The 16,640-nt window shown below is 42.7% G+C and overlaps 1 protein-coding gene across 1 annotated transcript in view; it reads right to left on the bottom strand.

The window, feature by feature from the left end:
• Positions 1-16,640, bottom strand: part of LOC131201922 (platelet glycoprotein 4-like) — a 74,240-nt gene that overhangs the window by 35,807 nt on the left and 21,793 nt on the right. The window contains exon 3 of the mRNA XM_058190328.1: positions 537-697. Coding sequence (XP_058046311.1) covers positions 537-697 — 161 coding nt within the window. The remainder of the gene's footprint in view (positions 1-536; positions 698-16,640) is intronic.

Raw genomic sequence — 16,640 nt, forward strand, 5'->3', positions numbered from 1 at the left:
AGAAAAGAGAGAGTAGGAGGTAGGAAAGAGGAGAAGAGGAAGGAAGAGGGATAGTAGAGGGAGAAGGAAGGTGTAGGGTGGAGGGAGGAGCGGATGTAGATAAGAGAAGGAGAGGAAGGTTTGGAAAGTAAAAGAAGGTAGAAGAGGGAAGAGTGTTAAAAAGGGGGGTGGTGACTGGGCAAGCCCGACTAATTGTATATAACTGTACATTGGATGAATTATTTGATATGATTGTAAAAATAAAACTTTTTATGAAAAAAAAAATAGAATAGAATTAAAACAACAGAATAACAGAATACAATACAATAATTCTTGATGAAGATCTCTTTTCTTTTATGTACATTGAGAGCATATGCACCAAAGACAAATTCCTTGTGTGTCCAATCACACTTGGCCAATAAAAATTCTATTCTATTCTATTCTATTCTATTCTATTCTATTCTATTCTATTCTATTCTATTCTATTCTATTCTATTCTATTCTATTCTTCCCCTCAATAGGCACCATGGGGTTTAGATCCTCAGGTCTTGACCTACCTGTAAGTGTAAGGACCTTTCTCCTTAAGGATTGGATTTGAACCATTCATCATCACATCCTCTGGGTTTTGGACATCAAACAACCAAAACTGTCGGTAGATGGGACTTCCTGGAACAACCCAGTTCTGATAGGCAACTGTTCCCTTTTCAATGACCGATTCCTGTAAAGCAAAATAACAATATACCCAAGATAAAAAAAAAAAATTGGCAAAAAAATCAGAAATTGGCTAGAGTTAATTACCCAACTAAAAATGGAATTCAAACCAGAATTTTATCTATTGGGAATAATCAGTTCAAAAATGGATTAATCTTTGCAATATCTAATACTTCCATTTATTAACGGCAGCAAGGATCGCTGTAGCACATGTATGGAAACAAAATAATGTTCCAGGAGAGGAAATAAAAATCCAAAAATGTTTACGATGTGCAGAAATGGACAAGATGACATTAGAAATCAAGGAAAGGGAAGGGTCGGATTATTACAAAGTGTGGAATAAATTGTATGATTGGTTGGAAAAAAGAAATCAAAATTATAAATTACAAATTGGATTGTTAATCTCACTGAGTTGGAATTAGGAAATGTAAATTATTGGATTGGTAAATAGAATAATAGAACGAAAATATAAGTATATATAGGATTGCGTAAAAAAAGAACAGAGAATATATACCATTGCCGATACGAGCTGTAAAATATGTAACGCTATGTTCGTGTTGTGTTTTTTAATGTGTTTTCGTTTTTTGTTTTTGCTGTGTTTTTTCTTCATTTTGTTTTTAATGGTGAAAAGCTTAATAAAAATTATTTTAATAAAAAAACAATATTTTATTTTATTTTTATTAAGTTTTTACAGTGAAGCAATTCTTATTCACCGCTTGCAAATGACTGTGACCATTTTTATATCCTCCTATTAGTATTCACCTATGTCCTATACATTTATATTAATTTTACATTCTATTTAGAGTTCTATCCCCTTTTTTTCCTTCTTTTTTCGATCCAGTTGTACCATTTCTCCCAAATTACGTAAAAATTTGAATCCATCAATCCTTTCAATTCAAGAGTTGTTTTGTCCATTTCGGCGCAGACCAATACAAATTTTTATGTAAAGAAGGATTAAGGGTGACATGATAGCAGTGTTCCAATATCTCAGGGGCTGCCACAAAGAAGAGGGAGTCAAACTATTCTCCAAAGCACCTGAAGACAGGACAAGAAGCAATGGGTGGAAACTAATCAAGAAGAAAAGCAACCTAGAACTAAGGAGAAATTTCCTGACAGTGAGAACAAACAATAAGTGGAACAACTTACCTGCAGAAGTTGTGAATGCTCCAACACTGGAAGTTTTTAAGAAGAGGTTGGATAACCATTTGTCTGAAGTGGTGTAGGGTTTTGTGCCTGGGCAGGGGGTTGGACTAGAACAGGGCTCTCCAACCTTGGTCCCTTTAAGACTTGTGGACTTCAACTCCCAGAGTCCCTCAGCCAGCAAATTCTGGGAGTAGAAGTCCACAAGTCTTAAAGGGACCAAGGCTGGAGACCCCTGGACTAGAAGACCTCCAAGGTCCCTTCCAACTCTGTTGTTGTTGTTGTTATTGTTGTTGTTGTTGTTGTTGTTGTTACTTGTTTAATTATTAAATCTTCAGAGGGTATGTTTTGACTTCTCCAACATTGTGCGAAAGCCAATCTTGCCACAGTTTTTCATGCGCAGAATAATATATGTTTTCCCCCCCCCCCTATATTTCCTTTTCATTATTCCTAGAAGAAACAATTCTGGTGTATATTCTTGTAACAGGAAGCCTGTTACTTCCTGCATCCAACTATGTACCTTCACCCAATATTTTTTTAGTTTAATATTTTAATAGGTTTTATTTTTTCTATGTCTATCAGAATAGTGTCTATGGAGATTTTATTGATTGATTGATTGATTTAATTTATTTGTCGACAAGAACAAGGAAACAGGTGACAGTATAAACATAGACATGGACACATGAAAAAAAATTGGCACAAAAAAAAAAGGAAAAGGATTTGGTAAAGGACTGTATGATAAAATGGGCAAAGAATATTCAGGAACCAATAATGTTAAGGTGGCCTGCAAAAGCAGCATGAGAATCAAGGGTACAGGCCTCAAGCCCTGGGGAAAACTTTGGTCAAGCAAAGAAAATGCTTGTCAGCTATATTAAGGAAACTGCTTTCTCAGCCTGATGTATGGCCTACCACCACCCATAAATATGCTGAGTTCAGATAACCATATTCTGTTTTCTTGCAGTAAGGGCAAGTTATCGTTATGTTATCGTTATGAACATGCTTGTGTTACCTCCCCTATGTCTGGTATCAGTTCCCCAATATTCATTTCTTAGAATTATAACCATATATGGAATGTAACATGCTAAGATAATGTATGTACTGCCTACACGTAGCAATATGGTATATAAAGCCTTGTTGGAAATCCCCTGACTTGGTTCAGACCCTCAGCTTTGTTCTGTTTCCTGAACCTGCGCATATAATAAACCCTTCCTTCCCAGAGGAGCTGGCTTGTGTCTCGTCTTTCTACAACAATGTTGGCAACATGGGAGAAAATCTGGGTTAGAAATGTTAAGTTTACACAAGCACAGAATCTAAGGGAAAATTTTTATAAGATGTTTTATAGATGGCACTTAGATCCCAAAAAATTATCATGTATGTATCCTGATATCCAAGCGAAATGTTGGAGACGTGACTGTGATGATGCTACATATTTTCATATTTGGTGGACTTGCAAGAAAATTAAGGCCTTTTGGATAAGAATCTGGTGGATTATTCAAAATGTCTTGAAGAAGAAGATAAAGTTCCTGCCGCAATTTTTCCTTTTGGGAATTATAACGGATTGTACAGTGACTGAGACTAAATTGATCTTGAACTTAATAACAGCAGCAAGGCTGCTGATTGGACAATATTGGAAGAAAAAAGAATTACCTGCAATAGAAGAATGGATATTGAAAGTTACTAACTTGGCTGAGATGGCAAAAATCTCAGCCTTTTTGAAACACAATACGCAGGAAAGATATTTAATTGAATGGAAAAAATGGATTATTTACAAAATAGATATCAGATTAAGAGATATCAGATTGCCTTTGAATAATTAGGATGTATTATTTTAGAATGTAACGGGGGAGGTTAGGAAATGAAAAGACTTGGATGAGGCTAATTGGATTAGAAGGGAAAATTTTACTCTATGTTTGGTTTATGTGTAACAGTACCTTGTGATTGACCCGGGAAGCCGGGGGGGGGGGGTGTTGTGTGTGTGTGAAGGGAGGGGGGAAGGGGGTTTGAGGGGAGGAGGAAAGGGGGAAAATGTTTGTTTGTTTTTTAAAACTTTTTCAATTAAAAAAAAAAGAATATAAATAGGCAAAACATAGCCGTAAACATGTAGAATGATTACATAGAATTGGGGACAGTAGGACAGGGATGGTAGGCATGCTGGTGCGCTTATGCACAGCCCCTTAGGGACCTCTTAAGAAACATGAAAAGTCCACGGTAGACAGTTTAAGGTGAAAGGTATGGGGATTAGAGAGACTAACAAGAGGATCAGGTAGAGTGTTCCAGACATTTATTGCAGAAGTCATATTTCCTATTTAATTAAGATTAGAGTAAATTACATTGAGTTTGAATCTATTGATAGCCCTTGTGTTATTACGGTTGAAATTAAAGTAGTCATTTATAGGTAGGATGTTTTGGTAAATAATCTTATGAACTAAGCGTAGGTTGGAACGTAGACAGTGTAGTTCGAGGCTATCCAGACCTAAAATTTCAAGCCTGGTGGGATAGGGAATTTTATTTCGAGCAGAAGATTTGAGAACTCTCCTAGTAAAATACCTCTGGACCCTCTCTAATGTAATGAGGTCTGAAATGCAGTGAGGGTTCCAGGCAGGTGAGCAGTATTCAAGTACAGGTCTGGCAAAGGTTTTATGTGCCCTAGTTTGGAGTATAGTGTTACCAGAGAGAAAACTTCATAAAATAAGATTGACAACTCTTAATGCCCTTTTTTTGCAATGATGTTACAGTGAGCTCTGGGACTCAGGTTGTAGCTGTCCCAAAGGTGGTGCTTTTTCAAGAGGCAACTGGACTTCCTTGTTTTTTCTTTGAAGACATTTCGCTTCTCATCCAAGAAGCTTCTTCAGTTCTAACTGGAAAGTGGGGAAGGGAAGGATTTATATTCCTTGAAGACAACTGGTCATTTGCATTCTTTTAGAGAGTGGTTGAGGCAACCCTGAGGACGCAAACAAACCTCCAGCTGTCTTCCAGGGGGTATCAGTCCTTCCATCTGACACCATCCAGTCAGAGCTGAAGAAGCTTCTTGGATGAGAAGCAAAATGTCTTCAAAGAAAAAGGAAGTCCAGTCGCCTCTTGGAAAAGGATCTTTGTTTCTCTCAGAATAAATACCTTTTCAGACATTATTTCCCCAAAACGAAACTGACCTAGAAAATATTTCCTGGAAAATCCCCTCGGTTATTATGGATTGGTGAAATTCAAACTGATCATCGTTTTCATTTCACAGCAATGTTTAGGTGCAGGAAGGATAGAAGGCAATAATGGATGGAAACTACTCAGGGAGAGAAGCAACCTGGAATTAAGGAGAAACTTCCTAAGAGTGAGGACAATTAACCAGCGGAACAGCTTGCCACCAGAAGTTGTAGGTGCTAGAGCAGTGGTTCTCAACCTGTGGGTCGGGACCCCGTTGGGGGTCGAATGACGATTTGCCAGGGGTCGCCTAAGACCATTGGAAATATGGGAAGTATACTTGTGAGTCGAAGAATCGCGCTCCAATGGTTGACTCCACAAGCCAGATGCAGGCTCTTCAAATCGCTAGCCGAATTCGGCTTCAGGCGCGATGAATTAAAAAAGAGAGAAACCTTTGCTCTGATGTCTCCCTCTCAAGCCAGCTGCAATCACTCCCAATCGCTAGCCTAATCTGGCTTCAGGCGCGATAAACTTAATAGGGGAGGGGTCTCCGCTTTAATGCCTCCGTCCTCAAGGCAATCACAAGCAGTTCAGATCGCTAGCCAATACGGCTTCAGGCGCGATAAATTCAAAACGAAAATAATTTTATGGTTGGGGTCGCCACATCATGGGGAATTTTATTAAAGGGGTCGCAGCACTATAAAGGTTGAGAATCACTGTGCTAGAGGTTCATTCATTCATTCATTCATTTTTTGAAAACCTAAGCAAGCACGACTAATTTCTATGCAGTTCTTTGACTTCAGCTAAACCGGTTGCATTGTTCTTTAGTGAGTTATAGCCAAATTAAGTCTACAAATACAAAAATCCTGCAGTCCTCAATTTTTAGTTCTGAACAGTAGAGTGTGCACTAAACTCATTTTGTTTTTAATAATGAATGTGTAGGCCAAAAAAAAGCCCAAAAGTTTAAGCAGAATTTTTGGAATAGCGTTTCAGACCGTTTATCTATCTATTTGTTTTGGAGTTGATTGCAGTTGGATTGGGACTAAGGCAGCTATGCAGTTAGTCCTTGATCTATGACCCCAGTGGAGGCCGAAATTTCCATTGTTATGTGAGACATTTGTTAAGCGAGCTCTACGAGGGACTTTGGAGGTCTTCTAATCCAACCCCTTGCTTTGGTAGGAAACCCTATACTATTTCAGACAAATGGTTGCCAATCTTCCTACAGACCACAGAAATCCCTTGAGGCAGTGAGAATAATTTTGTTCATTGACTCTTATTGACCGAAAACCGGAACAGGAAATGGGCCAGGAGTCCAACTGTGAGCAGATCTAATGTCATCGGAGCTTCTCATTTCATTGAACTCTGGAGCGCTGACAAAGGATGTCTATCTCAGGTGAGAAGATTATGCGTTAAGTCCCAGTTAAACTGATTTATTGCTCCCGCCTGTAATACTAAGAACCTAGTCAAGTAACAGCACTAAATTACGGCTTGATAAGAATTGGATGAGGGGTCAGACTTAGATCATTTGTGGGAACGTAATGATTCTAGAGGGGATGCGGTGGCTCAGGGGCTAGGACGTTGAGCTTGTTGATTGAAAGGTTGTAGCTCGGCGGTTCAAATCCCTAGTGCTGCCATGTAACGGGGTGAGCTCCCGTTACTAGACCCAGCTTCTGCCAACCTAGCAGTTTCGAAAGCACGCAAAAAATGCAAGTAGAAAAATAGGGACCACCTCTGGTGGGAAGGGAACAGAGTTCCGTGCGCCTTTGGCGTTGAGTCATGCCAGCCACATGACCACGGAGACGTCTTCGGACAGCACTGGCTCTTCGGCTTTGAAACGGAGATGAGCACCGCCCCCTAGAGTCGGGAATGACTAGCACGTATGTGCAAGGGGAACCTTTACCTTTAATGATTCTAGGCTGAATCCTCTCTTGACTCCACCAACCCACCCCCAGGCTCTGCTTGTCCTTCTCCTACAATATAATCAATATAATCACATAATTTGTTGATTTTCCCAAGCAAGGCTGGTGTAAAAGTCAGCAAGAGTGGTTTTGTTATTTTCAACTTTGTTTTTTTCCCCAAATAGGAATTTTATGAATATCCGAGTTTGCTTAAAAAGCAAACCCTATGACTCAGGAAGTTTCAGATTAGCAGTTGCAGCTTATCTAGGGGCATTGGGAAAGAATCTACAAAAAAAAATAATTGTACAAATATTTGATTGAATTCTCAATGTCGCAGTGACCTGGCTGTCTGTAGCCAACTTTTTACAGATCACAGAGGATGTGGTGTTTGCTAAAGTGGATTTCTGAATTGTCATCACTTTTTTTGCCAGATGTAAGAGGTGCTGGACAGGTGGTTGAGGGAAGGCGGGAGGAAGGGGAAGGCCCTGGCCTGCAAAATGAATTGACTGGCTTTATTTCTAACTGTGTTGGGGACGGGGTCATGAAAGATACAAAGAAGGCTCAGTTTGTCTTTATGACAATGAAAACAACCCTAGCGATGGGCAAGAAAAAAGTCAACTCAACCAGGGCTTCACTACCTATCTTCTGAAAGCAATGTTGGTGAGGGAGGAGGAGGAGGAGGAGGAGGTGGAGGGGGAGAAGAAGAAGAAGAAGAAGAAGAAGAAGAAGAAGAAGAAGAAGAAGAAGAAGAAGAAGAAGAAGAAGAAGAAGAAGAAGAAGAGGAGGAGGAGGAGGAGGAGGAGGAGGAGGAGGAGGAGGAGGAGGAGGAGGAGGAGGAGGAGGAGGAGGAGGAGGAGGAGGAGGAGGAGGAGGAGGAGGAGGAGGAGAAGGAAGATGATTGTGGGGTCCTTGTTGCTCTGAACTGGGTTGTTTTCTTGCGGACATTCCATTATCAAAGTAGATGACATCATCAAGGCTAGAAGGGAATGGGGTTGAGGAGGAGGCAAAGAAAACCTTTTTTCTTGAAAAACTTTTACCTCCCCTTCCCTTAACATATGACCAAGGGTGATGTTTTTGAAGGTTTGTTTTTTTTAAAAAAAACTTTGGTTTCCTTGTTCTTTTAATGTGTTCCTTGTATTGCATTTTGTGCATGGATGTGATCTTGATTTGCATTTCAAATTTTAATTACTTCCTTTCTCAAAAACCTTTTGTCTGATTTCGGCCCAATAATTTGGTTGTTATCCCTGCACTCTGGGCGTATCTTTTATTTCTGTCTGCACAATGCGACAGAAGGGAGACAGAGGAGAAGGAGCAAGGGAGAGAGGGAGGGAAGAAGGAAGGAAGGAAGGAAAGAAAAAAAGAAGGAGAGGGGGAGGAGAGGAGAGGAGTGGAGGGGAGGGGAGGGGAGGGGAGAGGAGAAGAGAGGAAGGAAGGAAGGAAGGAAGGAAGGAAGGAAGGAAGGAAGGAAGGAAGGAAGGAAGGAAGGAAGGACTATTCTTTTGAGACAACTGCAAAAATGAGAATAGAATAGAATAGAATAGAATAGAATAGAATAGAATAGAATAGAATAGAATAGAATAGAATAGAATAGAATTCTTTATCGGCCAAGTGTGATTGGACACACAAGGAATTTGTCTTGGTGAATACGCTCTCAGTGTACATAAAATAAAAATACCTTCATCAAGGATCATAAGGTACAACACTTATAGTCATAGGGTAAAAATAAGCAATCAAATCATATTAGGAAACAGTCAATATAACTCGTAAGGATACCAGCAACAAGGTTACAGTCATATAATCAATGATGCTTTGATAATCATATCCCTGCATGGCTTCCAAAGCTCAGAAAAATTGTTCTCCCCATTGAATAGGTGTCTTCTGAGAAGCCCAGATGTTGGCAAGCAAGCGAAAGGGTGTTCCCGCCATTTCCTAGGAAAGTAAGAAGCCATGCCAGGAGACACATTGGTGCTTGACGTCCAGATCATATCCTGCATGGCCTTCAAAACCAGGAACTGAAAAAGGAAGTTTCTCCATCACTGAAGGCCAAATTGGCAAATTATGCAACTTTATAGCACAAGTGACTCACCCAGCTGGCTTTCATGGCTAAGGCAGGACTAGAACTCACCGTCTCCTGGTGATTGGCCCATAGTCACCCAGCTGGCTTTCCCGGCTAAGGCGGGACTAGAACTCACCATCTCCTGGCGATTGGCCCATAGTCACCCAGCTGGCTTTCCCGGCTAAGGCGGGACTAGAACTCACCGTCTCCTGGTGATTGGCCCATAGTCACCCAGCTGGCTTTCATGGCTAAGGCGGGACTAGAACTCACTGTCTCCTGGTGATTGGCCCAAAGTCATCCAGCTGACTTTCATGGCTAAGGCGGAACTAGAACTCGCCGTCTCCTGGTGATTGGCCCAAAGTCACCCAGCTGACTTTCATGGCTAAGGCGGAACTAGAACTCGCCGTCTCCTGGTGATTGGCCCAAAGTCACCCAGCTGGCTTTCATGGCTAAGGCGGGACTAGAACTCACAGTTTCCTGGTGATTGGCCCAAAGTCATCCAGCTGGCTTTCATGGCTAAGGCGGGACTAGAACTCACCGTCTCCTGGTGATTGGCCCAAAGTCACCTAGCTGGCTTTCATGGTTAAGGCAGGGCTAGAACTCACTATCTCCTGATTACTAGCCTGGGGCTGGACTAGAAGACCTCCAAGGTCCCTTTCCAGCTTTATTCTATTTTAAACTTTAACCCAGAATGAAACACATAAAAGAATTGCATCACAATTACATTGGAAATCAATTTGGACAGTTCCCCTCTGCTAGATTTGGCAGCAATGTGACAAACTCCCCCACACATATACACACCAGTGTGAAACATCTAGTAAGTCATCGTTTTTTCCATTTTCAAAAAAATTCTCTTGCTCCCATATGACTGTGACACATTTCGGCAGAATCTTTTTTTTTTTTTTTTAAAGTGCATTTCTGTGAGTTGCATAAGGATAAAAGAGGATGATTTTTTTAAAAAATGTTCCCTCAGGGGAATTTTTATGGAACAAAATCCTGTAAGGAAGATTAATTGTGCCACTTGAGAACTATCTGGGTGAAAGAACAAGAGAAAAGAACCGAACTAATTTCCAGTTAATTTAGGAGGAGGGGGAGAAACAGGGAGATTTCTGTCAACAGGTGCATAAATCAGGCAAGGAATAGAATAGAATAGAATAGAATAGAATAGAATAGAATAGAATAGAATAGAATAGAATAGAATAGAATAGAATAGAATGCAGAATGGAATGGAATGGAATGGAATGGAATGGAATGGAGGGAGGGAGGGAGGGTGGGAGAGAGGGAGGTAGGGAGGAACGAAGGAACGGAGGGAGGGAGGGAGGAAGGAAGGGAAAAAGAAGAAGAAGAGAGAAGAGAGAGAGAAGAGAAGAGAAGAGAGAGAAGAGAGAGAAGAGAAGAGAAGGAAAGAAGGAAGGAAGAAAATGAGAGGGAGAGAGAGAGAAAGAAGGAAAGAAAGAAAAGGAGGAGGAGGAAGGAAGGAAGGAAGGAAGGAAGGAAGAGAAGAAGAAGAAGAGAGAAGAGAAGAAGGAAGGAAAGAAAATGAGGGGAGAGAGAGAAAGAAAGATAGATAGAAAAGAAGGAAGGAAGGAAGGAAGGAAGGAGAAAAAGAAGAAGAAAAGAAAAGGAGAAGAGAAGAGAAGAAGGAAGGAAAAGAAAATGAGAGGGGAGAGAGAAAGAAGGAAAGAAAGAAAAGGAGGAGGGAGGGAAGGAAGGAAAAGAAAATGAGGGGGAGAGAGAGAAAGAAAGAAAGAAAGAAAGAAAGAAAGAAAGAAAGAAAGAAAGAAAGAAAGAAAGAAAGAAAGAACGAGAGAGCAGGATTGTGGGGCAAAGGTGATATAAAATTATACCCATTACAGCAATATAGCGGGAGATGAAAGAAGGAAAGAAAAATCCATGCTAGTCCTTTGGAAAAAGCCTAAAAGCTGAACAAATATAGTAAGTCAGAGCCTATCAGCAATCACACCTGCAGCGCAGCAGACAGATCTGATTATTTTTATTATTTTTTATTATTATTTCTTCGATTTTTATACCGCCCTTCTCCCGAAGGACTCAGGGCGGTGTACAGCCAAAGTAAAAACAGACAATACAATATACAATTTAAAATACAAATTAAAAAACTTATTTTATAATTGGCCTAAAAAACTTTAAAATATATAAAAAACTAAAAAACCCTTAAAATTACTAATAGAAAATTTAAAAATCAATAAAATTTAAGCTCTGCAACCACAACTGAGTCTTACACAAAGGGTAGATAAGATGATCAAAAGGGCTTGAAATGACTCTCTTAGGAGAAGCCAGTACAATAGATGGAAATTTCCAGCTTGGGAGGAGGAGGAGGGAAAACCAAAGACAGACCAGTACAGAGATACATGAATACAGCCCTGCAGAATGAAAAAAAAAAAATAATAACGGAAAAGTCAGGACGAGCAAAACAAAGTCTTGCTAATCTATGGAATGTGTAGGAGGCAACGGGTGCAAAGACATATTGGTGTGTTGTGTTGCACAATCTGTACGGCTTTAAAAGAGGATTAGCTAAAGGCTTATGGAAGATCTTGTTCTGCAGTAGCTCCATTCCTAGAGAGGGCCTCCTCCTCCTTCTCCTCCTCCTTCTCCTCCTCTTCCTCCTCCTTGTCCTAGTCCTCTTTCTCCTCCTCCTCCTCCCCTCCCCTCCTCCTAGTTCTAGTCCTCTCTCTTTCTCCTCCTCCTCCCCTCCCCTTCTCCTAGTCCTAGTCCTCTTTCTCCTTCTCCTCCCCCCTTCTTCTTCTTCTTCTTCCTCTTCCTCTTCCTCTTCCTCTTCCTCTTCCTCTTCCTCTTCCTCTTCTTCTTCTTCTTCTTCTTCTTCTTCTTCCCCCTCCTCCTCCTCCTCCTCCTCCTCCACCTGGTCCCAGGTCCTACTATGGGGTTCCTTCTGGCAACTGGTGGGTCCTTCTCTCTGTGTCTATCTGTCTGGTCTTACCTGATCTTGCGGTCCATCCACTTATATTAAAAATAAAGGCTCCCTCTGAGCTGAACTTGGTTAATGTGGGAATGGAGGCCTTTGAACTCTGGTGCTGGAGAAGACTCCTGCAAGTCCCTTGGACTGCAAGGCGATCCAACCAGTTAGTCCTAGAGGAGATCAACCCTGACTGCTCTTTAGAAGGCCAGATCCTGAAGAGGAAACTCAAATCCTTTGGCCACCTAATGAGGAGGAAGGAGTCACCGGAGAAGAGCCTAATGCTGGGAAAGACTGAGGGCAAAAGAAGAAGAACGGGACACCGAGAATGAGGTGGCTGGATGGAGTCACTGAAGCAGTCGGCGTGAGCTTCAATGGACTCCAGAAGATGGTAGAGGACAGGAAGGCCTGGAGGAACATTGGCCATGGGGTCACGATGGGTCAGACACAACTTTGTGACTAACAACAAGAACAAAAATGCCTGTAAGGACACCACTTCTGAAATCTTCTGGAAGCAATATAAGGAAGTGACTAATAGTATGATAAAATATGTTATATAGATTGACGGATAAGGAAGTGACCTGATAGCAGTGTTCTAATATTTGATGGGCTCTCACACAGGAGAGGGAGTCAACCTATTCTCCAAAGCAGGGGTCTCCAACCTTGGCAATTTTAAGCCTGGTGGACTTCAACTCCCAGAATCCCCCAGCCAGCTTTGCTGGCTGGGGAATTCTGGGAGTTGAAGTCCTCCAGGCTTAAAGTTGCCAAGGTTGGAGACCCCTGCTCCAAAGCACCTGAGGACAGCACAAGAAGTAACAGGGATGGAAGCTTATTGAAGAGACCCAAAGATGCTGGGCAACCATTTGTCTGATATGGTGTAAGGTCTGCAACCTTAAACACTCAAAGAGCCATGTGGACCCGTTTCCCACCGAAAAGAAAACATCGGGAGCCACAAAACCTTTCCCGTGCCTGCGTATTTCTTGAGCGGCCACAAAACTAGCATATGTAGTTGAATTAAACATTCTGTCTTCTTCTGAAACTTTTATTTTCTTGGATTTATCCATGGTTGGATAAATATTGGATATTGAAAAGCTCAATAAATCGTGTGCCGATTGAGTAACAGGGAGCTGCAGCAGAGGGGTGAAAGAGCCACATGCGGCTCCAGAGCCACATGCGGCTCCAGAGCCGCAGGCTGCTGACCCCTGGTGTAGGGTCTCCTGCTTGAGAAGGAAGTTGGACTAGAACAGGGGTCAGGAACCTGCGGCTCTGGAGCCGCATGTGGCTCTTTGGGCCCTCTGCTGTGGCTCCTTGTCAGGTGATCCCATCTGTGGCCGGCCCCGCCCCTCACCCTCCCCTCCCAGTCACTCCTCGCCTGGCCTGAGATGGTAAGGGTGATGCTGGGGGATGGAGAAGCAGCCAGGCCAGAGACAGAGAGATACAGAGAGAGGGAGAGGGGGGAGAGAGAGAGGGAGGGAGGGAGGGGAGAGAGAGATATGTCAAAAGGATTTTGTGGTTCCCGGTGTGTTTTAACAACCGGTTCTCTGCCATAATGACTGTCTGGATAGGTGTGGCTGAGGGGGGGTCATGTGACTGGTGGAAGTGACTGACATCGAGTTGGCCACACCCACCCAGGTTTTGTGGCTCCTGATGTTTTCCTTTCTGTGGGAAACGGGTCCAAATGGCTCTTTGAGCGTTTAAGGTTGTCGACCCCAGACTAGAAGATCTCCAAGGTCCCGTCCAATTCTGTTATTCTATCTTCAATCACTAATTTGTCATTGCCTTTTTTTTTTCTCCCCCAGGATGCTACAGCCCAATCCAAGTTACCATTTGTGGAATTGTCTATTGTTCCTCTTCTTAATGATAATCAGGCCCAGCCAGCGGTGAAATGCAAATTTTTTTTATTACCGGTTCTGTGGGCGTGGCTTGGTGGTCATGGTGTGGCTTGGTGATCATGGCTTGGTGGGTGTGGCAGGGGAAGGATACTGCAAAATCCCCATTCCTTCCTCACTCTTGGGGGGAAGGATATTGCAAAATCCCTACTCTCATCCCACTCTGGGGCCAGCCAGAGGTGGCATTTGCCGGTTCTCCGAACTGCTCAAAATTTCCGCTACCGGTTCTCCAGAACCTGTCAGAACCTGCTGGATTTCATCCCTGGGCCCAGTCCTGTGTAGCCTTTTTCAAGTCAAAGGTTAAAGGGTGACCATGGCCATCACCTCTCTTCTGATGCTCCAAATACTGCAGGCACTTCGGCTTTCCTCTAGGACATGAAACTGGCTGAGATTTGTTTACCTGGAGCTTATGTAAATACTTTGGCAGCGCTACGATCACTGACTCATTTCGTCTGGACTTATTTAGCCTTTTCGTTCGCCTACATTATCAAACGCCTACTCTAGGGCAAGTTGTTCTGTACAACAGTGGTTGAAGGTCATTAATTCTCTAGTGCAGTGATGGCAAAACTTTTCGGCACCAAGTGCCTAAACCAGAACATGCGTGTGCTGGCCAGCTGGTCTTTAGGTTTCAGCACATGCATGCATGCCAGCCAGCTGGTCTTTAGGTTTCAGCACACACATGCACACTGACCAGCTGGTCTTCAGGTTTCAGCACACACATGCACGCTGACCAGCTGGTCTTCAGGTTTCAGCACATGCATGCACGCCAGCCAGCTGGTCTTTAGGTTTCAGCACACACATGCACGCTGACCAGCTGGTCTTTAGGTTTTGGCACACACATGCACGCTGACCAGCTGGTCTTCAGGTTTCAGCACATGCATGCACGCCAGCCAGCTGGTCTTTAGGTTTCAGCACACACATGCACGCTGACCAGCTGGTCTTCAGGTTTCAGTACATGCATGCACGCCAGCCAGCTGGTCTTTAGGTTTCGGCACACACATGCACGCTGACCAGCTGGACTTCAGGTTTCAGCATATGCATGCACACCAGCCAGCTGGTCTTCAGGTTTCAGCACACAAATGCACGCTGACCAGCTGGTCTTCAGGTTTCAGCACATGCATGCACGCCAGCCAGCTGTCTTTGCACATGCCGGAGCACCAGAAACCCAAAGACCATCTGGTCGGCGTGAGCGTGCCTATTTCTTGGGCGTTTTTGGCTGTTTTTCGGGCCATTTTCAGGTGCTTTTTTTTTTGCCTTTTCAGGCCCTTTTTGGCCCAAAAAACAGCCCCCAAACGACCAAAACACAACCCGGAAAACAGCCTGGAAAATGCCTGGTTTTTTTGAGGTTTTCTGGTGCTCCGGCACCTGTGAAGACCAGCTGGCCAGCATGCATGTGAGCACCAGAAACCAGAAGAAGAGCTGGTGACAGCGCGCATGCTGACAGAGAGGGCTCTGCGGGCCACCTCTGGTACGTGTGCCATAGCTTCACCATCACAGCTGTAGTGTAACAAACTTAGAGAGACCATGTAGGTAAATGTGGATGGAATAACTCTCCGATGAATCCAGAGATCAGAAATGAGCGCGAAAAGAAGATACGGAGACCCAGTGGATCGTCCTTCACCCGGCCAAATTTCTAGCCTTTGATTTTAAAAAAAAATCAAAGATAATTTTCAGCATGAAAAGAAGGACTAGGAAAGACATGATAGCTGTGTTCCAATTATTATTATTATTATTATTATTATTATTATTATTATTATTATTATTATTATTATTATTATTATTATTATTATTATTATTATTATTATTATTATTATTATTATTATTTTCCAAAGGCAGGACAAGAAACAATGGACAAAAACTAAACAAGGAGAGAAGCAACCTAGAACTTAGGAGAAATTTCCGAACGGCGAGAACAATTAATCAGTGGAACGACTTGCCTCCAGAAGTTGTAAATGCTCCAACACTGGAAATTTTTAAGAAAATGTTGGATGGCCATTTATCTGAAATGGCATAAGGTCTCCTGCTTCAGGAGGAGTTGGACTAGAAGACCTCCAAGGTCCCTTCCAATTCTATAATTCTGCATTGTGTTCTTTTCTGCTGTTACGTTCTAACAGTTTTAACAGTAACAGATTTGGAAGGGACTTTGGAGGTCATCTAGTCTAAGCCCCTGCTCATGCAGGAGACCTGTACTAGGGATTCGAACCGCCGACCTTTCTGATCGACAAGCTCAGTGTCTTGACCAGGGATCCACCCGGTCAGACAGCAGAGCCTGCAACAAATCGATTGTCGAATGTCGGCAGACAGAAACAATACGCATAGACAATTGCACTAAAAGGAATCTTAGCAAAAGTCAAACGTAAGAATTCCCCATAATTTCATGTCACGCAGGCATTTCTTTAACCTGGAGCCTGGGGTGAGGGCTGTTTGTGACAGGAGGCAAGTATAGTTGTATTTTACAACAGATATGAAATGACCCGAGCCACAAGCATGCCAAGACTATGTCAACTGTCGACTTTTATTTTTTTAACCTAACTGAAGAGCTCTTATTGTTTGCACACTTCCTCTTCTAGACAAGAGACAAACTTGATTTTTAAAAAACAGTTTAAAACAGTTTTAACAGTGGGTTGTTGGTTGTTGTTTTTCCCTCCCAATATTTCCTTACTGTTAAAGGAAGGAAATTGCTACAGTAGTTCATTGGTTTCTTCCAAAACTGGGCTGTGCCTGTTGTGGTCCGCCAGCAGCCTACGGAGCTGGCAACGGAGTCGGACAGCGATGAGGCTGAGGTGAGGCCAGGGCCCTCGGGGAGTAAGGTGCGGACTCCAGAGCCTCCAGAGACTGATAGTACGGAGCCAGAGGAGCAGGAGGCAAGAGCAGCTAAAGCAAAGAGGACGACTCAGGAGCAG

Source organism: Ahaetulla prasina, chromosome 7 (assembly GCF_028640845.1).
Source record: "Ahaetulla prasina isolate Xishuangbanna chromosome 7, ASM2864084v1, whole genome shotgun sequence".
NCBI lineage: Eukaryota > Metazoa > Chordata > Lepidosauria > Squamata > Colubridae > Ahaetulla > Ahaetulla prasina.